This window comes from Marmota monax, unplaced genomic scaffold (genome assembly GCF_021218885.2).
Source record: "Marmota monax isolate L192 unplaced genomic scaffold, Marmota_monax_Labrador192_F-V1.1 WCK01_AAM20220418_F8-fsc00045, whole genome shotgun sequence".
In the NCBI taxonomy this organism is placed as follows: Eukaryota; Metazoa; Chordata; class Mammalia; order Rodentia; family Sciuridae; genus Marmota; species Marmota monax.
Window position 1 is genome coordinate 5,454,627 of NW_026692132.1, and position 26,607 is coordinate 5,481,233.

The 26,607-nt window shown below is 37.3% G+C and overlaps 1 protein-coding gene across 1 annotated transcript in view; it reads right to left on the reverse strand.

Moving 5' to 3' along the window:
* Positions 1-11,482, reverse strand: part of Ddx10 (DEAD-box helicase 10) — a 281,715-nt gene extending 270,233 nt beyond the window's left edge. The window contains exons 1-2 of the mRNA XM_058586486.1: positions 11,185-11,482; positions 1,115-1,175 (exon numbers count right to left, since the gene is read on the reverse strand). Of these exons, the coding sequence (XP_058442469.1) occupies positions 1,115-1,175; positions 11,185-11,481 (358 nt within the window). The 5' untranslated portion in view covers position 11,482. The remainder of the gene's footprint in view (positions 1-1,114; positions 1,176-11,184) is intronic.
* Between the last annotated feature and the right edge of the window lie 15,125 nt (positions 11,483-26,607).

Here is a 26,607-nt window from a genome sequence, read left to right on the forward strand (position 1 = left end):
CATGGTGGTGCATGCCTGTAATCCCAGCAGCTCAGGAGGCTGAGGCAGGAGGATCTTGAGTTCAAAGCCAGCCTCAGCAACGGCAAGGCACTAAGAAACTCAGTGAGACCCTGTCTCTAAATAAAATAAATACAAAAGAGAGCTGGGGATGTGGCTAAGTGGTTGAATGCCCCCAAGTTCAATCCCCCCAACAACAACAAAAAAAAATCTACTGTACATCACAATGACTATAGCTAATATACTTGAAAACTGCTGACAGATTTTAAGTAGCCTTATTACAAAGAAAAGTATCAGCATGTGAGGTAATGCATGTTAATTAGTTTGATTTGTGGCTATTCTACAATGTATGTGTGTTTTTTGGAAATACCATGTTGTACAATATACATATCTATACAACTTTTGTCAAAAAAAAAAAAAAGAGGCAACAAGGAGGAGGACACCTGCAAGGCAAAGAGGAAAGCCTGGAAGAGGCTTCCCTCATGGCTCTGAGAAGAAACCAAGCCTGCCAGCACATTGATCTTGCACATCTTGCCTCCAAAATGCAATAAAATTAATTTCTATTACGTAAAGCCCCCAATTGATAGTTTGTTATGACATCCCTAGAAAACTAATACAAAGTGTCACATCTTTGTTCTCCTGCTTATATTAACAAACACAGTTTCATTACTTAGAGGCTCCTGGCATCTTTTTTTTTTTTTAATTTTTTATTGTGGGTTGTTCAAAACATTACAAATTTCTTGACATATCATATTCCACACTTTGATTCAAGTGGGTTATGAACTCCCACCTTCACCCCATACACAGATTGCAGAATCACATCAGTTACACATCCATTGATTTACAAATTACCATACTAGTGTCTGTTGTGCTCCGCTGCCTTTCCCATCCTCCACCCTCCCCCCTCCCCACCTCTCCCTCCTGGCATCTTTTTAATCAATGGATTTTTAGCTAGTTCAGAAAGATTAAAAAGTGACAAATTATTAAAAATCACTATTTGCCTAGGTTTTTATAATATCAAAATTGTTTATAGAATAAGATTTTTTAGGTTAACCTCTCTTTAAATCATCTCCCTTAAAAAATAATATAACGTGTTCCAAGATTATGACATACCTACCTTTCAATGTTTTTTTAGACAAGGGGAAATCTGAAAATCTTGTAATTTCATTTACATTTATCTGGGGGAAAAAAGATAAAGAAAATGTCAGATAATGCAATCTACTGAACAATTTATGTTTCCTAATTAAATCACTTTTTCTCTACATTGTGCTGCCTAACTCATCCTTGATACTGAAGGACTGAATTCAACCATCATTTCTAAATAAAACCAAGCATTACTATTGAAATATTTTGAGGAATGTGTCATGAATTGAAAATTAGAATTTGGAACTATCCCAACTGACCCTCCCCCCAAAAAAAATCCACTTAAAATACATGACAACAGGGGCTGGGGATGTGGCTCAAGCGGTAGCGCGCTCGCCTGGCATGCTTGCGGCCCAGGTTCGATCCTCAGCACCACATACAGACAAAGATGTTGTGTCCGCCAAATACTAAAAAATAAATATTAAAAAATAAAATACATGACAACAAAGCATAGTGGTCCATGCCTAAAATACCAGCCACATGGAGTGCTGAAGAAGGAAGATCACAAGTTTGAGATCAGCCTGGGCAAATAATCAAGACCCTGTCTCAAAATTTAAAAAAATAAATAAAAAGGACTGGGGATATAGCTCAGTGGTAAAGCAATACGGGGCTCAATTCTGAGTACCCCCTTCTACACACATACACACACACACACACACACACACACACACAAAACCACCACATTACCTATACTTTGAACATCTTTAACTTCCAAATATTAAGACAATCATCACAGCATCAACTGTGGAAGGAAAATTTATTTTCAGTCATCTTTCAAAGCTTATCAGTTTAAGAAATAAGAGGTAAAATGACTACAAACTATGGACTCTGGTGAGACTAGTTCTATTTGCACATGTTAAAGATTTACATTACCTGGAGAAACACCTCAATAGCACAAAACTCTCAATATTTTAACCATAAATCAGGCATATGAAACCAACCCAACTAGTCATTTTAGGGTATATGATGGAGGGCTGTTATTTCAAAATAACCAGACATGTCTTGGGTCATATTTTGAAGACACAATAACATTTTGCCCTTTAACTTTACATTATTCAAACGTTCATTATGACTGCTCTTCGTTAGCATAACTCAAATTTCCTTTATTTCATGTTAGATACTCAGGAGAATTATTTTATTACAGATGCTGAATGCAAGAACTACTGCTCAGATCTGTGAATATGCTGCCAAATTATTCATGACTCACAAAAGAGAAAAGCTGCATTTGTAAGGTTAGTTTTCTTAAATTACACTCTAGGCACTAAAGGCATGCCAACTGCATTTCATTTTATAATCTTTACAACATCTTTCCCACAATTCTTAAACATGGCCCAGGCAGGATTATTCTCTGTCCTCCCATACTAAAAACAAAATATTAAAACGTTGTCTTAATCCCTACAAATCATTCCAGATCGTCAATGGAGAAGAGGTAGAATCAGCATTCAAGAATTGTTTATTCCAATGACATGTTGTTTTAGCAAGGAATTTCATTTGCAAAATAATCTTCCCGACAAGACATTAATTAAGATGATGTGTGTCCCTCTCTTGCACTTGTGGTATCATAAGCTAACAAACTATTTTCACAGGGAACAGAAGGCCTGAGGTGGAAAGAGACTGGCAATGCACCTTACAATATGGGTCCAAAGATTCAGCCAAGGCAAGGTGAGCTACTCAAAGTAGGGCACATCTTCCTAACATCTGTTAACCTTCTACAGTGGAGTTTGGGAAGAACATAACTGTTCTAGAGCTCCAGGGTCAACCACTGCAATAGAGATGCACCATGTTCTTTATTTATTTTTATTTTTTAAAGAAGCACTGAGGACTGAACCCAGAGCCATGCAAGCACTCTACTGTGCTACATCCCCAACCCTGGGCCACATTCTTTAAAGAGTTTACCAGAGAAAAGGAAATTTTGATTCTGCTGATACACTAGAACAGGAGTCAGCAAACTATGTCCTACAGATCAAATCCTTGGTTTTGTAAATAAAATTTTACAGTAACACAGATACAGCTAGTCAGTTACACACCGTCTATACAGTTGATTGTTTGACCCACACAGCCTAATATTGACTATGTGACCTTCACAGAAAAGTTTGCCAACTGGAAGATTCTCAGTTATATTCCAAAGATACCTGAAATCACAGCAGAAAACAACCATCTTGCTGAGCGACTCAGGAGGCTGAAGCAAGAGGATAACAACTTCAAGGCCAGCCTTAACAATTTAGTGGGATCCCGTCTCAATAAATGAATGAAAAGGGCTGGAGATATAGCTCAGTAGCAAAGCATCTCTGGGTTCAATTTGCAGTTGCCAAAAAGGGCATCATACCCTTACCCCATCCCTTCATCCCTTAGAAACAAACAACAAAAGTCAATTCCAGCCAGGCACAGTGTAATCCCACTTGCCTATAATCCCAGCAACTCAGGAGGCTGAGCAGGAGGACCATGAGTTCAAAGGCAGTCTCAGCAACTGTGAGACGCTAAACAACTCAGTGAGACCCTGTCTCTAAATAAAATAGAAAATAGGGCTAGGGATGTGGATCAGTGGCTGAGTGCCCCGGAGTTCAATCCCCAGTACCAAATTAAAAAAAAAAAAAAAAAAAAAAAAATCAATTCCTATCTATATAACCCTCACACTCCCTCTAAAATCTGTATCATTCTTCCGAATTCAGAAAACAGAAAGTTTAGAGATGGTCCTTATTAAGTACTTCCACACAGGTAGAAAAGCTGGAGGGAACAGAGGGGATTTTAGGGTGGGTACCACTTAACCACCTTCTTATACTCTAACATCTACTTCTCAAAAAAGTGAATAATGCCTACAGTAAAAAGGATAAATGTTCTACTTACAGCAATCTTCAAAAGAAGATAAACAACTTGCCTCCAATTACACCAGACCAAATTTTGATTAAAAAACAGGACTCCAGGTAGTACAGCTGATCATAAAAGCCCAAATGAAACTCATGTTGAGTTTGTGTCAGTCAGAAATAGAGAAAATAATTCCTGAATTAAAACAAATAACTCAGTATTTGTGAGTAAACCTCAGTCTCCAGATCTGCATCAGTCTAATACAAACCCTCTTCCACACACCCCTATATAATAGCCTTAGAAATACAGCCTCAAATCTCCTGCTTCAGGGAGCATAGCTGGCTGCCAGCACTGTATCCCTCTAATCCAACAACACTGAAAAAGTTATTCTTCCCCTGGGCTGCTCCCAGTCAGTCACTGAGCTCCGCAATAGTAGAACTACAGTTCTGCTTAACCACAGTCCAATATATATTACACTGAAGCTCCAGGAATAAATAATTCCTAAGTTTTATATTGTTTTTACTACAGTATACAGTTATAATTATTCTGCTGTGTTGTTGTTAATCTCTAACTGTGCCTAATCTATAAATTAAACTGTATTATAATTTATGTATAGGAAAAATCATAGCACATTTAGGGTTTAGAGCCATCCAGTTTCAGAAAAGCAGCCACTGGCAATCTTGAAATGAATCCTATGTAGATGAGGGAGTGCTACTATACAACTACAGGCCCATTCCTACAGACCAAAGGATTCCTGTAAAGGGTGTTAAAAGGAAAATTTGTTAGACCAAATTCTGTAGTTTCTTTGAGCAGAACAAAAAGAAATTGTGATTTGGGCAGCTCTCAGAGCCAGAGAAGTTCTCAGAATTCCAATCAACAATGTGATCAGTCAGCCTTCACATGAAAACAGCTCAAGACATACAAAATAACTTAATTGGCTCTATAGCCTAGTCAATCAGTCAATTAGTTACAGCTTAACTTGTTCACTGTGTATAGCCTCATCAGGTAACTGACTACAGGGTCTTCTGCAACCAGCTAAACCTTCTTATGGTTAAACTCTGTTGGGCCCAATGCAGAAGCTCAATCCTAAAACATGGCTTCCTTCGGAATTTTACATGGTCAACAGTCAACCTTGGAATGAGGACTCTCCAACAACTTGGCCAAAACTGTCTTAGAATTGTGCTTCACTCTGATTCTTTCTACCTACTCCCTCTTCCTTCTCCTTCATATTTCAAATATTTCCTCCCAATAAATCTCCAACTCACACAATCCCATCTTGGCATCTGCTTCTCAGTGGACACAACACTGGACTACGCTGATGGGCTCCTACCTGGTCTTTTGGGCTACAAATCCTTTACAGCTTGTATATATCCTGCCCAACTGCTTCCAGATGAAAAATCTATGAGCATGGCCTCCATATAAATTTCCTCTTGTTGCTGTACAGATTATCATACTATGTCTTAAAGCAACAAAAATTTGCTACCTTACAATTCTGGAGGTCAGAGGTCCAAATGGGTTTCACTTAGCTGAATTCGAGGTATTGGTAGAGCTACATTCTATCTGGTGACTTTAGGCAAGAGTTCATCTCCTTACTTTTTCCAGCATTTTCCTTAGCTATGTATGGCCCCTTTGTTTTCCATTTCATTTATTTGAGATAGGGTCTCAATATATATATTGCCCAGGCTGGCCTGAAATTCCTGGCCTCAAGCAATCTTCCTCCCTCAGCCTTGGCAGTGGCTGGGACTATGAGCAGGCCCAGCAGTCCCTGCCTCCCAATTGAAAGACAACAACAGACTGGAGTCAAGACTTTCTGACATCACATGACTCTGAATCTTCTGCCTCCCTTTTCCTCTTGCACAGGTAAGAATACATTAGGCTCACCTGAATATGTACCCTAAAGTTTGCTGATTAGCAATCGTAATTACCCCTTACCATCTAATATAATCACAGGTTCTAAGTATTTGGAGGAGGCATTATTCTGCCTACCACAGTCTCCACAGTCCTTCATAATCCACCTCCAACCCTCTTGCCCAACCCCATTTGAAGCCAGTTCAGAAACACATACAACATCCCAAGGAGTATTTCCTCCCTCAAGAAAACCATGTGTTTTCATATCACCTTGTGTTTCCTCATGCTGGTCCCTCCTCCCAGAGGGTCCTTGCCAATAACTTCCATCTTCCAGTTAATTTAACTCATTTAAGAAGAAGCTCCACCCTAAGCCACCACAAACCACTGGAGAGCCTGTGCACAGCAGAGGCATATGGGAAGGCTTAGGTGCAGAGGATGAAATCCAGCCCACATTCAGCTCTTTAAGCCAGGCCTGCAGCTGCAAGCATCAGGAAGAAGGTAGCATGCCCAGAGGAAATGTTCTTTCCTAACTCATCTGGCCAGAGGAGTGATGTATAGAATAACTTTTACCTAAATCTTTCTTCCTCTAATTACACCATTTTCTAACTGCACAGCCCTGAGTTACATATTTCCTATTTGCTATTATAATATTTTATACATATTTACTATTATTGTTAACATTCATCAAAATTTATCAGTCCCCCTACCCACTGCCCTGCACAGTTCCCTAAGGACCCAGACATGCATTTTTTCCATGAATATTTATGTAAGCTTCAATAAGCATCTGTCAAATTGTTTTAAAATGTTTCTGAATCAAATTGTTCAGTATATCTTCAGCAAGACTACTGAGTACTAGCTGTATACCATGGCTCTGTAATAAGTTTTACACACAAATGCTACCACCTGAAGAGCAAAATAATAAGGGTCTGTCCCTTGGTTACCTGGAGAATAGCAAATCTACTGTTCAAATGATTGTGTTACAGTATTGCTAGTCCTGGCAAATGATTTCACAACGCATTTATTTCTTGACCAAATCTTAAGAAAATGTTTCTAAAATTAAAAAAAAAAAAAAAACTGGAACAATGCTACAATGCTGAAGGAGATTAAAAATATGCTCCTTCAACTCAGTAAAAAGACTGGGATTTAAACATCCATTTAACAAATGCAATACAATAAAGTATAGTGGTTTGGAACTTCAGTGTCAGAAACTACCTAGGGTAGTAGTCATTTACTATATATTAGTCTTGCCATAACTTAAGGTTTCCTCAGCTGTATAATGCAAAGAATTTCTTAGGGTGGTGGTTGTAAGGATACATCAAGTCAACATGCATAAAATTTGAAAAATGTTAGTAATTATTTTTAAAACAAGTGATCAAAAAGAATGAACCAATGCTGCTAACTACCCCAAAGACAAGGGGAAAAGGTTTGGTATTACACATCAAGCAATATCAAACACTGACTAAGCTTCTTCTCAAGGACAAGCACTGTGCTACCAGTCTCTGAAGAGAGCAAAGATGAGCAGAAACAGTCATTAACTTTTAATGGTTTTGATTTCTATAATGGCATTAAAATGATACATACTCCATAGAAACTGTATTTCAAATTTTGAATTTTGATCTTCTCCCAATACAATACTCTCGGAATGCTGGGCAGCAGTAGCAAGCCACAGCTGCCAGTTAGCCCCAAGATATAAAGAAGGTAAGCAGTGGACAATCCATAACGTGCCGTATTGCTAAGCCATGACATTCAATAGGTTAGGCTTATTAAACATATTTTCGACATGATATTTGCAACTTACAATTGGTTATCAAGATATTGCCCCATTGTAGTAAGTCAAGGAACACTGTGCTTATCAATGGTCTCTGACCTAATCAGAGTTTACAAAGAAGTTAAAGAAGCCAATCATCACAACCCAGTGATAAATGCTGTAATAATGTAACAAAATACTACACACAGATGCACACCTGGGGAGGTCATGAAACAAGATTTAAGCTAAATCTTGAAGGCCAAGTGCTAGGGTGGAGGGATGGGTATGCTTAAGGCAAGCAATGGAAACCTCAAATACCAGGACAAGAAGCATCAAGGAATATGGTCAATTCATAAAACTGCAAGTTGTTCCTTCATGTATACCCACTATGTACCACTTGGTTTATGTATGTCATCTCATTTGAGCCTTACAACCCTCTCAATAGTTAATAATCTGTTCACTAAATAAGGAAATTGCAACTTGAGATGTTGAGAACTTGAACTGACTGAGATTTAAACTAGCTTTACCTAACCACAAATAACATGCTTTCACATACTAGAATATGTCAACATATTAAGGTATTGGACAATTTTCCTGAAAGCAATTGTAAGCCTGTGAGCCAAGGAAGGATTATATTTGAATGTATGGTTATTCTCCTGTGGTCCACGCTGGGATAAGCAGGTATACACATTTACCTTATAACAACTCCAGCACGTATGCATTTATCTGTTTTCCAGATGAGGAACTAAGGCTTTTAGAAACCTCAAAAAGACAGTAGTTTGGGGCTGGGGTTGTGGCTCAGTGATACAGGGCTTGCCTCACACATGTGAGGCAATGGGTTCGATCCTCAGCATCACATAAAAATAAAATAAAGGTATTGTGTCCATCTACAACTAAAAAATTTCTTTAATTTAAAAAAAAAGGACAATTTAAGTGATTTATTTTCTTCATATGCTTTGTTGTTGTTGCTGTTGTTTAAGACAAAGTATTTCTGAGTTCACCAGGCTGGACTCAAATTTGTGATCCTCGTTTTTCAGCCTCCCAAGTCGCTGGATTACAGATGAAAGCTACTATGCCAGGATTTATTGCATTACTGAAAAAGAAAGACTCCTATTTTGTGATGCTCTGTTACTGATAAAGAACTATGATTTAAAAAAAAAAGAGAGAGAGAGAGAGAAATGATTAGATTTTCCTCTTGGAAAGAAACTTTTTAGCAGCACTACAGAAGATGCATTCAAGGACTATAAGACACAAGAGCCAAATCCCATTAGCCATCTTTTTCAATAATCAAAGTTATACAAAACACAATACCCATTTGTTCAGTATTTCTATGGCAGTTTTTGTGTTACTACTCAGTTCTGCCCTTCTGACCTACATAGCTGGAAACATTTACTATAATTTACACAAAAAGACTGCCAACTCCTGTTGTAAGCAATAGCTACTATGGTAATCCAGGCAACAGATGATGCAGACTGAATTAGGGCTTTGCAGTAGAAATGGAAAAGCATTCAAGAAACAAGCAGTGAAAGATCACCAGTGTAACTGGCAGAACAGCAGGTAAGAGAAAAGTACCATTGATAGCTCCTCCATTTCTAGCTCAGTGGTCTATTTACATGGTAGAACTAAGATGTACTAGGATAGAAAAAGATTACCAAACATGTCCATGCCCTAAGCCCTACCTAAAACCTGTAAATGTTACATTTTATGGCAAAAAGAACTTTACAAATGTGATTAAATATCTTAAAATGACATTATCGTGAATTATATGAGTGGGCCAAAAGTATAATAGAAAGTGTCCTTATTTAAAAAAAAAAAGAAGAAGAAGAAAAGAAAAAGAAAAAAGAAGAAAGAAGGAAGGAAGGAAGGAAGGAAGGAAGGAAGGAAGAGGTAGATCTGACACAGAACAGAAGAAGGCAACGTATTCATGGAGGCAGAGATTGGAGTTATGCAGCCACAAGCCAAGGAACCATAGCAGCAGCCACAGAAGCTAGAAGAGACCGTAGAGCCTCTAGAGGAAGCACAGCCCTGCTGATACTCTGATTTTGGCCAAGCGAAACTGATTTCTGGCCTCCAGAAACATGAAAGAATAAATTTCCTTTGGTTTAAGTCACCAAGTTTGTAATAAATTCTTACAATAGCAATAGAAAACTAATACACAGGGCTATGAATTTAGGAGTAAATGCTAAGGTATGACAGAAAAGATAATGGCTACGGGCATTTAAGATGTTCTATGATACAATTAAGTAAAGACATCCAGCATAATCAGAAATAAGGATGTGAACTCAGAAGTGCTCTAGACAGAAATGAGTCAAGCTAGGGCTAAAGCTATACTCTCTAAGCAATTCTAGTCACAGTCCAAAACAAATTCCAAAAGTAACTTACTTTATAATGGCTTATTGAAGTATTGTGTATACAACAGTAGCAATAATAATATAACAGCTGATATATTAATATTTCTATGTGGCAGGCATTGTGCAGAATGCTTTTTATGTATTTTCTTACTCTCCACAACTTATAAAGTAATATTATGATGCCTTTAAAGACAAGAAAAGGGAAGCTCAAAGTCACATATGAGTGAGCAAGAGCCTGGGTCAAATCATCAGCTTAACTCCAAAACCCAAGGAAACAAACTCTAAGCTCTACTTAACCTTACTATTGATCTCAGGATCATTTAAAGGAAGGCTATACCAGCATGACAAATAATGACTTTAAAATCAAGAAAGTTCAACCTGTTAAATCCCTGGTAACATTACACTAAAATAGGGGCAGTCACTGACAGAGTAGGGTGGGAGAAGGCCAACAGATTTATGAGGACTCAAGGGTAAGAAGGAGAGCAACTGTCATTCCTAAAGAGCCTGAGGAAGGAAAAGAGGTCAGCAGGTCAAAGGACTGAGTATCCCAGGGATACTTATCTGGGAACATCAGGGACAATGTAGGGATGACAGGTAGCAGAAACAGACCAACAGTCCAAATTTTCTACACCAATTCTTGAGTGGGAATGCGAAGCAGATGAACATGAGATGGGCACAGGAGAGAGGATGGATGATATTGAGGGGTGTGATCTGGTTTAATGGTTAAAAGCAAAGGCTTCGAAACAGAAAGAGATCTAGGTTCCAATTCCACATCATCTGTAGGTGTGTGAGCTTGGAATAAATTTCTTAATCTGAGTCTCGATTTTCTTCACCTGTATAATGGGAATATTAAGAACCATACTTGAGATCAAGTCAAAGAATTCATGTACAACACATGATGGAGAGTACTTAAAAAGGTCTGTGTTGTTGCTTCCGTTGTCATCAGTTTTATTACTACGAATATTATTGTAACTGTCACAGCATTAGTCTCCTTACCCTTAAGTACCACAGCATTTCTAGCATTTTTTTCAAGAACAGAGTGATGAGCAGAAGAGTGAGAGTCCCAGGTTGTGGCACCCAGCAGACCACCGACGAGGCCTCAAAAGGACCCCTGACACTTCCTACTCCACTTCCTTCTCCAGCCTAGTGGACCAACGGTACAATCCCCAGGCCGGGTCCCGAGTGACAGACCCACCGCCTCCCCCTCCAGCCCATCGCCGCAGTGACACGCGGGCTGCGGGCTGGCCCCCTGCAGGTCAGGGGCCAGCTGGTGCCGCCCCCCGACACCGGCCTCACCTTCTCATAGTTCTGTATAAGGCGGCTGATGCCTTCACGTTCGACCTGCCACTCGGGCTTCTTCAGCTGCTTCCTCAACTGCTTCTTTTGGTTCTGCCTATGGCTGTGTTTTTTCTTCCAGCGATTGAAGCTCCGCACCGGGTCGGATCGGGTTCCCTGACTCAGAGAGTCAGCAGTTTTGCCCATCGTGGCGGCGGCTACAGCCTGGACAGAGCTCAAACACGAGATCCCTAAAGACCAGGTGGAGGTGCGGCAGACTTCACAGAACCAGCATGGGGAAGACGCACCGAGGCGCATGCGCGAATCCGTAAGCCCGACCCCGAGCTTTTGGAGCCGGGGCACGCGCCAATGACCGCCTGGGAGAAGCGGGCGATGATTGGTGGTTCGGCTTCCGCAGGGAGGAGCCGTCTCTCAGGAAACCCGGTTGGAAGGGTCTGAGGAAAAAGGCGGGTTTAGCGTTCCCCAGTCGCACGCCGGCTCTTTAAAAAAACGCATGCGCGCTGGTTTCTGTCGCTCCCGTGATTTCACATTACTTTTTTTTTTTTTTTTTTTTTTTTTTTTGCTGTCTGGTGTTTGCTCATGGTTCAGCTTTGCCAAGCGCGTACACACACACACACAATCTGTGGATTATAATTGTATTCCTCGTTTTGCATATTTCGAGCCAGGGATCCGAAATATTTCAATAGCTAGCCAATGACTTCTGATTTCCGTCTACTGCAGTGCACCTCCGTAGGAATAAAAATGTATATTTTATAGTCATAACCTCTTTGGATTGTCCCCTTCCTCACACCCTTCAGACTCCAGCTGCGGCACCGTCGGAACTGAATGTCTAATTGAATTTGCCTGAAAATGCTAATTTTAAAACTAAATGCTAACCAAAAGTAAAGAATTAATAGAGAAAGTATTTGCAATCTGGCCATTTAAGTGAGTTGGTTTTCTATGAATTGGGGGTTTGGACACATTTACCTAGAGCCTCCAGAGATGCACACTGGATGGTATGGGAGAGCCCAGTTGAGGCAATGGGACTTGGAAAATTGCGTTCGAAGTTCACATGCAGACTATTTGAACCCTCAAATTTCCCATGTATCCAGATAACTACTCCCAACCCTATGCCCATCTCCCGAGGAGACAAGGGGGGCGGGAGGACCGGCAGTGAACTGGAAAACCTCCACACCGCCATTCACCAGATGTGGGTCATATTTTTCACTGAGGTTTCTCTCAGGTGAGGTGCACTGTACACTTACTCGTTTGTTTTTATTTTATTAATCTGTCTTATGTTACTAAGGTCTGTCCCAACTATGAACTTATAAGGATTGGGGAAAATTTTCTATTTTCTTCCTTAGAATAAGTATGTTTTTTCAACTAAAATGGTTTATAATATAGAATGTCCACAACAGAAAAGTCATGTAAGTTGGTACTGAGAAAATACATTTAAACATAGGTATTTTCGAGTATATACCTTTGATTAGCACCATAGACTTTATCTAGACAATTTATCTTTTAAAATATTGATAACTTACAAGAAAGCATTGTTTACTCTGATTATTAGTGGCAGTGTGGCCTCAACTTAACTTACATTATGAATTTTATAATGATTTCAAAATTAACTTCAGTAAAATTTTTGGTGCCCTTTAATATTTCAATGAACTAAAATTTGGTTGTACAGTTCTATGATGATATAAATTTTCAATAGGTTGAAAAAGGATTTTTGATCAGGGCCACTAGCCATACCTCTAATCCCAGCCACTTGAGAGGCTGAGGCAGGAGGATGGTAGGTTTGAACAACTTAACAAACTTAGCCTCAGCAACTTAGCAAAACTCTGTGTCAAAATAAAAAATACTGGGGATGTAGCTCAGTGGTAAAGTGTCCTGGGTTCAATCATCAGTACAAAAAAAAATTTGCTATATTTTTCATCATTACTTTTAAAAAATACATAAAGGATATGAGATGCTCCATAATTACTTTTCAGAAATCCTTCTGTCCAAATCAATTACATTTTTCATGTACGTAAATTGGGGCACTGTCATATCTTTGGCCTTCAAAGTATTTATTAATAATACTTACATTATTATAGTTGTCCTTAGAATAAAATTTAAGTTTTACAGATGTCTATGAACAAGAGGGTACTTCAATTCTTTGAGGGAACATCGTTTTTGATTTGCCATAACGTGTGTGTGTGTGTGTGTGTGTGTGAGTGTGTGTGTGTGTGGTGCTGGGGATTGAACCCACAGCCTTGTGCATGCAAGGCAAGCACTCTACCAACTGAGCTATATCCCCAGCCCTGCCATAATATCTTTACTTCAAAACTCTAGCATTTCAAATTTTACTCATGTTACACTATTTTTTTTTTCTGTCACAACTTGTGTACAGCTTTCAAAAACATGAAACCTTTTTGGCATTTACTTTTTTGTTTGGTTTGCTTTGCTTCATTTATTGCAGTACAGGGTTGAACCCAGGTGCACTCTACCACTGAGCTACATCCCCAGCACTTTTTATTTTGAGACAGGGTCTGGCCAGATTGCCAAGACTGACCTGGAAATGGTGATCTTCCTGTCTCAGGTTCTCCAGTTGCTGGAATTATAGACATTCTGACCATCTTGGCATTTATTTTTAATTTAATCTTAGTGAATCTTCTGTACTTTCACTTTTGTAGTGAATTGAACCAAGATGGTGGCCACATGCTTTAAGATGTTGCAAGGGCAGGGGCACATTATCTCAAATCAAGAGATCATTTCCCCTCTCACATTTTGAATTCTATTTTGTGTTTACAAGTAGTCTATTAAACAATGTAGACCAAATCATTCCATTATTATATCATCTGCTGAGCAATATCTATGTTGACACATAGAAATACCTCAGTCCCCTCTTATCTAGGTTTCATTTCTATGGTTTTAATTACTCACAGTCAACTGCCAACCAAAATTATTAATATTTGTCTTGACTTTTTGAAGAAAGAGAAACCACATCCATATAAATTTATTTCAATATATTGTTATAATTATTTTTTATTAGTTTTGTGCCAATTTTGTACTTTGCCTAATCTATATATTAAACTTTATCATAGATATACATTATAGGATAAAGCATAGTATATATACAGTTTGGTAAAAATCCATGGTTTTAGGCATTCACTGAGGGTCTTGGAAAGCATCCCCTGTGCATAAAAGAAAACTTCTGTGTTGGGTTTTAATCATCCATATATCCAACAATTATTGTAATCTGTTCTATCTGAGATCTATAGAGGTTTTTACTAAAATAACTGAGGAATATTTGGCATTCTTACCTTATTCAAATGATCAAATGATTTCACTCAATATCATATCTTAGCTACTTGGTTTTGTTTTTTATCTTCTAAATATATCTTTATTCCACAGCACCAATAGTGATACATAAATAGATAAATAACTTTTCAAATTAGATTCCAATTTTGAATACTCAATACTCAACACTTTGCTGATATACTTTACAGTTTCTAAGAATATGTCATAAATGCCAGTCATCACACCTGTTTTCATTCTTCTGTTGATTTCATTCAGCCCCAGAGAGTTTAAAAAAAAAAAAAAAAAGACTCCTTAGGGCTGGGGTTGTGGCTCAGTGGTACAGCACTTGCCTGGCATGTGTGAAGCCCTGGGTTCAATCCTCAGCACCACATATAAATAAATAAAATGAAAGATCTATTTACAACTAAAAAATACTTTAAAAAAAAGAATCCTTCGGGGTACAATAAAGTAACTAGAATCTAGCTATTTTCTACTATTTGAGTTTGTGTAAAAGAGAAAAGTTTCTAAAAACAACCATCTGTGCTGCTTTTTGAAAAAATTTAAATTTCTTGCATGTAGTATATAGTTTCAACAGGAATGGCCCATCATTTGATATTCATGTTACTTGGCCATGTTTCTGAATTGAGAGAAAATGAGACAAGTACATACTCAATTTTTCTTTCAATTTTTCTTTCAGTTCATTTGTTACGGTTGATATGGAGGTAAAAAGTAAATTCTCATCCTGCTCTTAGTTGTATGCTCTGATGAAACTAGTGTCTTTCTCTCTTTTTTCCAATGTTCCCTATATTTGCTTAATATATATAAAATATATTCAGTTAACTCCTTCTAGTGTTATTTCATTTCTCCATGATTTCTGGTTTTTTAATTCTATTATTTTTTAGATATTTTTCTTATGGCTAGTAAGAAATATATAATAGCTTGGTATTTTATCTCAGATTTTGTACAAATTTAAAACGATACATACAAACTAAGCTGTTAAATTTCAACAACAATTATTCACTGTGAACCAATGTGAACATCTTTTATTAGATGATTTGAGTTTACTTAAATTAATTGATATCACTGATGTTGGCCTCAGTTCTCTCATTATTTATATATAAAATTTTATATAATAAATGATGTGTTCTTTTTCTATGTTGTCTGTTTTGGTGATTTTTATCTTTTTAATATGATTTTTAAAATTTTTTTTAGATGTTGATGAACCTTTATTTTATTCATTTATTTGTATGTGGTGCTGAGAATGGAACCCAGTGCCTCACACATGCTAGGCAAGCACTCTGCCACTGAGCCACAACCCCAGCCTGATTTTTTGAATTTTTGATTTTGAACAGTGTATTCAGAAGTATATATAAGCTGGGCATGGTTAACTCGTGACTTTAATCTCAGCAGTTCCATGCCCAGCAGTTTGGGAGACTGAAGCAAGAGGATCACAAGTTCAAAGCCAGCCTCAGCCATTTAGTGAGACCCTAAGCAACTTAATGAGACCCTGTCTTAAAATAAAAAATAAAAGCGGGAGGACTGGGGTTGTGGGTCAGAGGTGGAGCACTCACCTGACACACATGAGGCACTGGGTTCAATCCTCAGCACCACATAAAGTTTAAAAAAAAAATTGTGTCTACCTATAACGAAAAAATTTTTTTTAAAAAAAAAGGGGCTGGGAATGTGGCTCAGTGGTTAAGCGTCCCTGATTCAATTCCCAGTACCAAAAGGGAGAGGAGGAGGAGAGTTATGTATATGATCTATATAATAATACCTTTTTTGTTGTTGGTTTTTTGGGGGGTTTTTTTGTTGTTGTTGTTGTTGGTTTTTTGTTTTGTTTTGTTTTTGTTTTTGGTACTGGGGATTGAACTCAGGGGTACTCAACCACTATGCCACATCCCCAGCCCTATTTTGTATTTTATTCAGAGACAGAGTCTTACTGATTTGCTTAACACCTCACTTTTGCTGAGGTTGGCTTTGAACTTACCATCCTCCTGCCTAAACCTCCTGAGCCACTGGGATTACAGGCATGCATCACCACACCTGGCTTATATAATAATATCTTTATACTGTGTCCTTAGACTTCTTTTTTCTTGACTTTCCCATTGACTCTCATTTATTGTCTATATGGAAATTAGTGAGTTCCCTTTTACTTCTCTTCCCATTATTTAAAGTTGAGTTACATCTGCATTGTCAGACCATATAACATTTTGTAATCTATTCCCTCATGTGTACCCCTCTTTGTTTAGATTTGAATCTAAAATTACATTTAATTAATTCTCCTCCTTTATCTTTCTTCCAGTTTCTCAAATCGATTTATCTTTTAATTAGAAGGAATTTATGGGTACAATATTTCCTGAGTTGCTGAATGCTTCCAAATGTTTTTCAGTAGTTTCAATTCTTAAAAGACAGCTTAACTCTTTGATTCTTACCTTTTTTTCCTTGAGTTTCTCTAAAGGGTTGCTCCACTTTTGTCTTGAATAGTATTTTAATACCAAAATATCTGATTTCAACCTGATTTTCTTTCTTTTGTAATAATATTGTTTTGAATAGAGAATCAAAAGACTTTTTCCTTTTTTAAAGAATAAATTTAATAATTTTACTAGATTATGTTTTAGGATTGTTTGCAGATCCATTTTCCCTGGCATACAGTGGATCTCTCCAAATACCAATCCTTTGTTTTTCTGTTTTCTACAATGTAACTGCCTCTCTACATTATCACTGAAGGTAGAAAAAAATGTTTAATTTTGACTGACTCCTCTAAGATCTGAATAACTTGGCCTAAAAAGGCTAGAAAGTAAACCCATCCAAGTCTTCTTATTACAGAAAAAAAAAATGGCAAATAACTTTTTTTTTTGGGGGGGGGGAGGCATACTAAGGATTAAACCCAGGGGTACTTGACCACTAAGCCACATCACCAGCCCCTATTTTATTTTTTATTTTGAGACAATGTCTCACTAATTGCTAAGGGCTTTACTAAATTGTGGAAGTTGGCTTTGAACTGGCAATCCTCCTGTCTCATCCTCCTGACTGCTGGGATTACAGCCCTGGGCCACTGTGCCAACACAGTTATTTTTATAATAAATAATTCAACTCTATATTTGATGCTTCAATAGGAAATTAATAAAATATGATGAAGCATATGTTTATTCAAATAATGAAATCTTCCTCTGTTTCTTTATGCCTTGTTGGTATAATCAGTCTGAAGTCATTCTTGGTACCTCAGTGGAATTTTGGAATTTGCAGCCTAGTTAGTCCATCTTCTTTTACTCATGCCCTCTAAATCTTGGCAGGCCAAACATGTAGCTGCTTTGATTCTAGAGTGCAATTGCTCTGACATTCTCAACAATAAAGGCATATTTACTTAATGGGTTGTACACATAAACTAGAAGACCAAGAGTTTCAAGCCTGCTACAACTGTGGTGTTGCTAACCACCAGGAGTCATGAATCAATTTTTTGTGTACATGCAGGGCTTTTTCTCATTCATTTATTTAATTTTTATTCTTTCATTCATTTGTCTTTGCTGGGCATACTAAGTCTCAAGAATACAAAAATGAAGGAGAAAGTGTCCTTGCCTGAAAGAGTGTGCAATCTAGTGTCTTCTCAGCTGAATGAGAATTACATAAAAAGCTTTTTTTCTGTCCCCCACATTTTTTTGTTGTACATAATGATGGGATTTGTTGTTACATATTCGTACATGCACACAATACACAATATAACAATAGTATTTGGCCAATATCACTCTCCAGCCCTTTCCCCCTTCCTCCCACCTCCCAGCGCTTGGTCCCTTTTCTCTACTGATCTCCCTTTGATTTTTATGAGATCTTCCCCCATATTTCTTTTCCCTCTCCCATCTAGTTTCTGCATATGAGAGAAAACCTGCAACCCTTAATCTATAGAAAGCTTTTCAAAAATAGTACTTCTTGAGTTTTACCTCCAAAAATTGATTAATACTTGATTCTTCAAGTATTAATACAGTCAGTCAACTAATCTACAGATTGCCTTTCAGGGACCTAATAGCTTATAATTAATCATAATAATTGAAGTTTATTGTAATTAATTATATAATTTGGGTCAGTGCAAGTTTAATGACAATAAAATTAAACCACTAAAAAAAACTCTGAAATATTAACATGCAAAAAGAAAATAGTAACAAATAGTTGCCATATGCTCTTGATTCACATTGAAGCCTAACAAAATAATTTCTACTTACCAATGCTATCAATAAAAATTATTGCCAGACGTGGCAACGCATGCCTGCAATCCCAGTAACTCAGGAAATTGAGGCAGGAAGTTCAAAGCCAAACTCAGCAACTTCGTGAGGCCCTAAGTAACTTAGTGAGGCCCTGTCTCTAAGTAAAATACAGGGGCTGGGGAGGTGGCTTAGTGGTAGAGCGCTTGCCTAGCATGTGTGAGGCACTGGGTTCAATTTTCAGCACCACATGTCAATAAATAAAATAAAAGTCCGTTGACAACTAAAAAATATTTTAAATAAATAAATAAAATACAAAAAAAAAGTGGCTCAGTGGTTAAGTGCCCCTGGATTCAATCCTGGTGCGAAAGAAAGGAAGAAGGGAAGGAAGAGAAAAGTAAGTTATTGTGTCTCTAACACATAAGGATTCTGATAGTAAGGGATACTTGTAAAAATATGTGAAAACTCATGCCATAATCATTTGTTTGAGATAAATTAAACTTCTATCACTATTTTCATTTAGTGAGAAATTGGAACTTCCTGATAGTTTTAGTCCATTATTGGCCAGCAGGTGGCAACCGAGGATAAAGTACTATCTTTCCCTTGGGGTTAGATAGAATTTGGCCTGGGTTTTTAGAGCCAGTGAGTTATTTGGCTTACTGTTACATTTACCTGTCGTATAACATTGAGCCTTTCAAATATGCTTAAAAAAATTCTCTGGAATATTTTTTCAATCATTTTTTTCCACATTTCTTTTAAGTTAAAAGTATGTGATAGCTAACATTTATTGAGCATTTGCTAGGTGTTCATCATATATATATATTATCTTTAAACCTCATGGAACCTTCCAGGTGATAAAAAGTGAAGCTAAGAAAGATTAAATGATATACACAGGGTCACTGACCTGATAAATGATATCTATCCCAGTTTGTAACACTTCAAAACATGTAATTTTGATCTATTTCATCACTAAAAGCCTTCCATCTGCTCTGTTCTAGGAAGAATTTAGATCTTCATAAACAGCAGTTTATCTTCTACTAAAGTTAATAATTATTTCTAACGTGAGATTGAATTTGGTTGTTTGAGATGAACTTTGACTCTCTTTGTCCACTACTTAAATGGTCATTTTGATGAATTGCTGGAGACTGGACTATTGTGAGATTGGAGCCCATCTCAACAAGTTCTCAAGATGAAGGTCTGAAAAAGATCCCCTATGGGTCTGGCAGTGGGGAGAGTAATTATTGTAAAATAAGTGCAGAGCTTTCTTTATAACAAAGACCTATTTTCTAGTGGAAACACCTTTACAAAAGCTTTGTGCCAGTCATAAGGGAAGAGAATTCCTCTCACATCAGTTCTTCCTACTCTTCCTGTCTCACCTAAGGTAGAGGGAAACTATATAAGAAAAAAATATTTGTGAAGGTCACAGGCCAGAGACATAGGCCCAATAAAAGACGGACATTAAATTGGAAGATTATGAACTATTCCACTTACCCTCACCTTACCACTCACTCCAGCAAGTTTCCAGAATTATAGTAGTAGATTATAACTGCAAAAGCTGCAAGATGCAGACTATCTTTAAGGAGGAGAATTTAGGAAAGCCTAAAATGAGAAAAGGAATCAGTACTAAAAGCATTAAGGAATTTGAAGTTTCTGGCCCCTTTGGCTACAACAAACATTAAATAAAGCTCATCTTCCAGCCAGATTAACATAAATCGCACACACCTCAGCCCCTATTACCCAATTTAACACAACCACCTTTCAACACAAAATTACAAGACATGTTTGAAAAGGCAAACAAGCATCAAAACCAGACTCCAATGTGAAGAAGGTATTAGGATTATCGGGGAATTTGAAATAACTATGACAACTATGTCAGGGGGTTTAATGGGGCAAGTAGACAACATGAAAGAACAGGTGAGTAGAATAAGCAGAAAAAAATGGAAATTTTGAGAAAAATTAGAAGGAAATTCTAGGAAAAAATATTTATGTATTTCTGTTTTTTTCTTTTTTTATTTATTATTTTGTGATACTGGGGATTGAAACCAGGGACACTTTATCACCAAACTATATCCTAGTCCTTTTTTATTGATTTTTTTTTTTTTTTTTTTAGTTTTTGAGACAATGTCTAAGTTGCCTAGGGTCTTGCTAAGTTCCTGAGAGTGGTCTAGAATTTGCGATCCTCCTGCCTCAGCCTCAGTGGGATTATAGGCATGTGCCATATGCCCAGCTAGAAAAAAAAATTTGAAATGCTATAACAGAAATAAAGAATGCCTTTGTTGGACTCACCAGTACCACAGTACAGCCAAAGAAAAGAACTTGAAGAACAATAAAAACCTCCCAAGCTGGATCAGTATAGGAAAGGGACCAAGGAGTGGGGTTGGGGGTGGGGTTGCTGGGGAGAAATATTGGCCAAATTGCATTGTTATATTGTATATTGTGTGCATGTGAGAATGTGTAAAAACAAATCACATCTGTATGTACAACTATAATGCACCAATTTTAAAATGTGGGAAAAAATAAAAGTTTTCCCGGAAAACAAACAAATTTTAAAAAGGAACCTGAATAGAGGGAGGAGTGAATAGAGAAAAAACATTAAAACCAGAAAAGAGAATCCAGAAATAGTTGGACAATTTTAAAAGACATAAATGCACTTAATTGGAATACTAGAATGACAAAGAATTAATAAAAAGAAATATTTGAAGTAATCAAGGTTGTAAACTTTCCAAAATGAAAGGCAGATGCCAAATTACAAGTCCAGGAAGCCCAGAGAACATCAAGCAGAATAAATATGAAAAACTAACTAACCCAACAACTTATGGAGACCCTGTCTCAAAATAAAATATAAGAAGGGTTGGGGATGTGGCTCAGTGGCAAAGTACCCTGTGGTTCAATCTCCATTGCAAAAAAAAAAGCTTAACATTATTTAGCATTAAGAAATTTCATATTAAAACAATGAGATACCATGCTACACATCTATTAGAATGGACAAATCTAGAACACTGACAATGCCAAATGCTGGCAAGGATAGGCTGCAACAAGAAACTTCATTCATTGCAGGTATGATTGCAAAATGGTACAGGCATTTTAGAACACAGCTTCTTATAAAATTATAGACTCTTACCATATTACCCAGTATTCACAGTCACCGCTTTCACCCAACTGATTTGAAAACTTACATATACACAAACAGGTGCACACATATGTTCATGGTAGTCTTTTTCTTGTGCAAAAACTAGAAGTAATCAAGATATCTTTCAACAGTTGAATGAATATACAAACTGCGGTCCATCCGCAAAATAGAAAATATCCAACAATAAGAAGAAATGAACTGTCAGGCTACAACAAAACATGGATAAATCTTAAGTGCATATTGCTCAGTGAAAGAAGTCAATCTGAAATAGCTACATACAGTATGATTCCACTTATTTTACATTGTGGAAAAGGCAAAAATATAGAAATAGTAAATAGACCAGTAGTGTAGGATACGGGTGATTGAGGAGATGATCAGGTAAAGAACAGGAACTGGGGGTGTGGCTCAGTGGCAGTGCTTGCCTATCCTGCATAAGGCCCTAGGCTGGATCCCCAGCACAGATTCTTCAGTTCGATAAACCATTCCACAAGCTACAGTAATGGTAAATACATGCTGTTAACATTTATCAAAACCCATAGAACATTACAGCACAAGAGTAAACATCAAAATATATAAAATTTTAAAAAATCATTTAGAAGGTAGAAGGATCCCAGATGGACTATAGAATGTGACAAAAGAATCCAAATGTATTACAAATGTGTGAATAAGCTCCGTGAAGAGGGTAGGAGGCAAAGGTGCTGACCTTGGGCAACTTTGAAAACTTGTGATTCTGTGTAGTAACTGCAAAAGAAACCAAACAATGAAACGTAAGATGGTGACCATGAGCCAGAAATGCTTTCTTTAGAAATACAAATATAAATAATTATAGATAATTGTCAATGAAATATATAGGCCCCGAGCTAAGGAGAACCTAACTAGGTCAAAGGGTCTTCTCAAATTTAGAAAGCAAGGGATGAAATTATTTAAGGATGAAAAAACTCACAGAAATGTAACCTTCCCAGGGTCACTTAAACTGATGAAGCCTTTCCTATGAACTTTTTCTGTGCAAATACAAACCATTTGTGGTTGAAATCAAGGTAACTTGTCCCACTAGAAAGCCAGGGACTGCCAAACCTGATAGTAAACGGCAAAGCTGGCGTGGAAACCTCCTGGCCTTTCTAGTTCCAAAACTCACTATGTTAATCCCTACACTCTGCCTCACAATAAGCTACCTCACAAGGTTCTCGTTAAAACCCTCTGTTGATTTTATATGTTGCTTTTGTGTCTGGTAATTTTGCTAAATACATCCATCTTTTTTTTGTTTGTTTGTTTGTTTGTTTGTTGCACTGGAGATTGAACCCAGGAGTGTGCTACCACTGAGCTACATCCCCAGGCTTTTTATTTTTTAAGACATGATCTGACTAAGTTGCTGAGGGTCTTGCTGAGTTGTGGAGGCTGGCCTCAAACTTGTGATCCTCCTGCTTCCCAAGTAACTGTCTCCCTGATTCTGTACACCGGGCTCTGGCCTCATTTTCTTCTATCTAAATCTGAGCTGAGACCTTAAACACACTGAACATGCTTCTTCCACAAGCTCACACATGTGTTCTAAACGTTTATAGATTATCTTGGAAGCATTTATATTCCAATGTCAATATTTTTTCTTATCCTTTATAATTCCATGTCTTTTATTTTTCCTTTATGTTTGCCTTCCTGCCCTTCTTTAATTCCTGGTTTCCTTATCACATCAGCTAAAATCTCCAGGATTATTTAGAATAGGAATGAGATAGAAGACATTCTTGTTAAGATTAATGTTAACTAATTGTAATAAAAGGTTACAACAAGGATAAACAGATTTTTTTAATATTACACAGGAAACTGACCCACAATACACTCTTTCCATTAAGAATATTTATGTTTATTAACAATTGATTCATTAATAAACTTCTGGAGAAAAATCCTTGGGAAATTAGGATAATGTAATACATCAGACATCATTGTGGAACTTCCTGGAACATGTTGAAGATTAAAAACACAGTTACATTAACAACAGATTAAGTGATTCAGTGAATGTAAATTGATAATTATTTTATATCCTCACATTTTGGATACTATTTTATCAAGTGAAAAACATAAATACCCTTTATACCTTCATTAATTGTGAAAATATTGGGAGTAATGTCTATTTAGAATAGCAAATGAAGAGAAAGATTCCCACAGGTAATTCAGACAGAGGCAATAGTCCAAAGAAAGAAAGAGAATACATTGAAAGCATTTCTTACTTGGGATATCAATATGGATGTGTGGTGCTCCTGCCGGAATCATTTAGCAGGCAAGGATTTCTTCAGCACAAATATAGATCATTCACAGCAGAAACAAACTGACTGACTTACCTTTGGAAGCAAGCATCTCCAGTTCTGATCTGAAAGCACAAAATGGTTTCAAAATTCTATCACCAATGACACCTCAGAGTGGAATACAAAGTCTTCAGCAATCGCAGAAGATGTGGTCACTTCTGTATTTGAAATTCTATTTGTCCTTTATGTTATGTTCAAATTCTATCTTAAATTTCATAAAGTTTACAAACTCTCTCATCAAGAAAAACAATTTTCCCCAAAGGAAGAAATGATTTCTGGAGGTATTTGGTTTTTTAACTATGCATGTATTTACCGCAGAGATCAGAACACAGCTATGCATATTTTATTATGAAGAAACTATGCAGTGTATGCCTATAAATACTCATGGGGTTTTTCTAAGCATCTAGCTCATGATACTTAAAATTTTGGTGGTTATAGGGCTCTTTAGCATGCGAACACAAGCATCAAAACATCTCTTGGTTATTTATATGATGGTTTATAATTTAACAGATTTTCCATTTTCTGCCTCCCTGATTCTGTACACCGGGCTCTGGCTCATTTTCTTCTATCTAAATCTGAGCTGAGACCTTAAACACACTGAACATGCTTCTTCCACAAGCTCACAGCAATCTTCCTTGCATTCAATTCCCAACTCTTTAACATTTCCATAGTATTCTTCCCATGCTTTTACCTTCTGGGATGGATTCCCTCATGGAAACATGAGAAGTAGGGGAGAAGCCATGTCCTCTTGTGATCTCTAGTTTAACAAATATGCCTTTGTCCATCCACGAGTCTGACTATCGCCTTCAGAGAAATAAGTCATCATTTCATCAGGACAGTCTGTGTCCAACTTTAAAAAGTCACTGCTGAAAACATTATGCTAAATGAAAAATGCCAGTAACTAAAGACAAGTATGTTTTGATTTCATTCATATTAAATATCCAGTTTTTTAACTACACATGTATTTATCGTATGCATGTATGTATTATGGGTACAGGAAGTAGATTAGTGGTTGCTAAGGGCTTGGGATTAGGGGAGGGGATGGGGAAAATGGAGAGCTACTGCTAACAGGTATGGGATTTCATTTGGGAATTACAAAAAAAGCCCTAAAATTATGGTGGTGGTTGCACAACTTTTCAAATATACTAAAAGAGGGGTTGGGGCAGGGGCTCAGCGGTAGAGCACTCACCTAGCATGTGAAAGGCCCTAGGTTCAATCCTAGCACCATATAGGAGTAAATAAAATAAAGGTATTGTATCCAACTAAAATAAATATTTTTTTAAAGCCCACTGAATTGTACTCTATAAATGGGTAAATTGTTGGGTATATGAATTACATCTTAACACAGCTGTTAAAAAGGAAACCACCATGTCCACACTGGCCACTAACCTCAGGGTGATGTTGTGTATATACTGCAAACCGCCACTTGTCCTTCAGATAATTCTCTTGGGTCCTCTGGTGAGCAGTTGTTCCTATACTCTGAAATAGGTCATGGCTAAACATTATTTTAGGCAGAATATTGCTTTCTTGTCTATTTTCCATACTAAATATTCACCCATTGTGAACTAGAGTTTGGTAGTTATCAATCAAACTGGCACACTTTTGAGACAGAGAAGGAGAGGTGTTAATAATTTCTCTGAAATACAAGCCATGAACTAAAATTATCCTGGGCAAAATAGGACATAAAGGCTAATTATTTTTTTTTAATTTTTTTATTGTTGGTTGTTCAAAACATTACAAATTTCTTGATACATCATATTTCACACTTTGATTCAAGTGGGTTATGAACTCCCATTTTTACCCCATATACAGATTGCAGAATCACATCAGTTACACATCCATTGATTTACATATTGCCATACTAGTGACTGTTGTGTTCTGCTGCCTTTCCTATCCTCTACTATCCCCCCTCCCCTCCCCTCCCCTCCCCTCTTCTCTCTCTACCCCCTCTACTGTCATTCATTTCTCCCCCTTGTATTATTTTTCCCTTTCCCCTCACTTCCTCTTGTATGTACTTTTGTATAACCCTGAGGGTCTCCTTCCATTTCCATGCAATTTCCCTTCTCTCTCCCTTTCCCTCCCACCTCTCATCCCTGTTTAATGTTAATCTTCTTCTCATGCTCTTCGTCCCTACTCTGTTCTTAGTTACTCTCCTTATATCAAAGAAGACATTTGGCATTTGTTTTTTAGGGATTGGCTAGCTTCACTTAGCATAATCTGCTCTAATGCCATCCATTTCCCTGCAAATTCTATGATTTTGTCATTTTTTAATGCAGAGTAATACTCCATTGTGTATAAATGCCACATTTTTTTTTATCCATTCGTCTATTGAAGGGCATCTAGGTTGGTTCCACAGTCTTGCTATTGTGAATTGTGCTGCTATGAACATCGATGTAGCAGTGTCCCTGTAGCATGCTCTTTTTAGGTGTTTAGGGAATAGACCGAGAAGGGGAATAGCTGGGTCAAATGGTGGCTCCATTCCCAGCTTTCCAAGAAATCTCCATACTGCTTTCCAAATTGGCTGCACCAATTTGCATTCCCACCA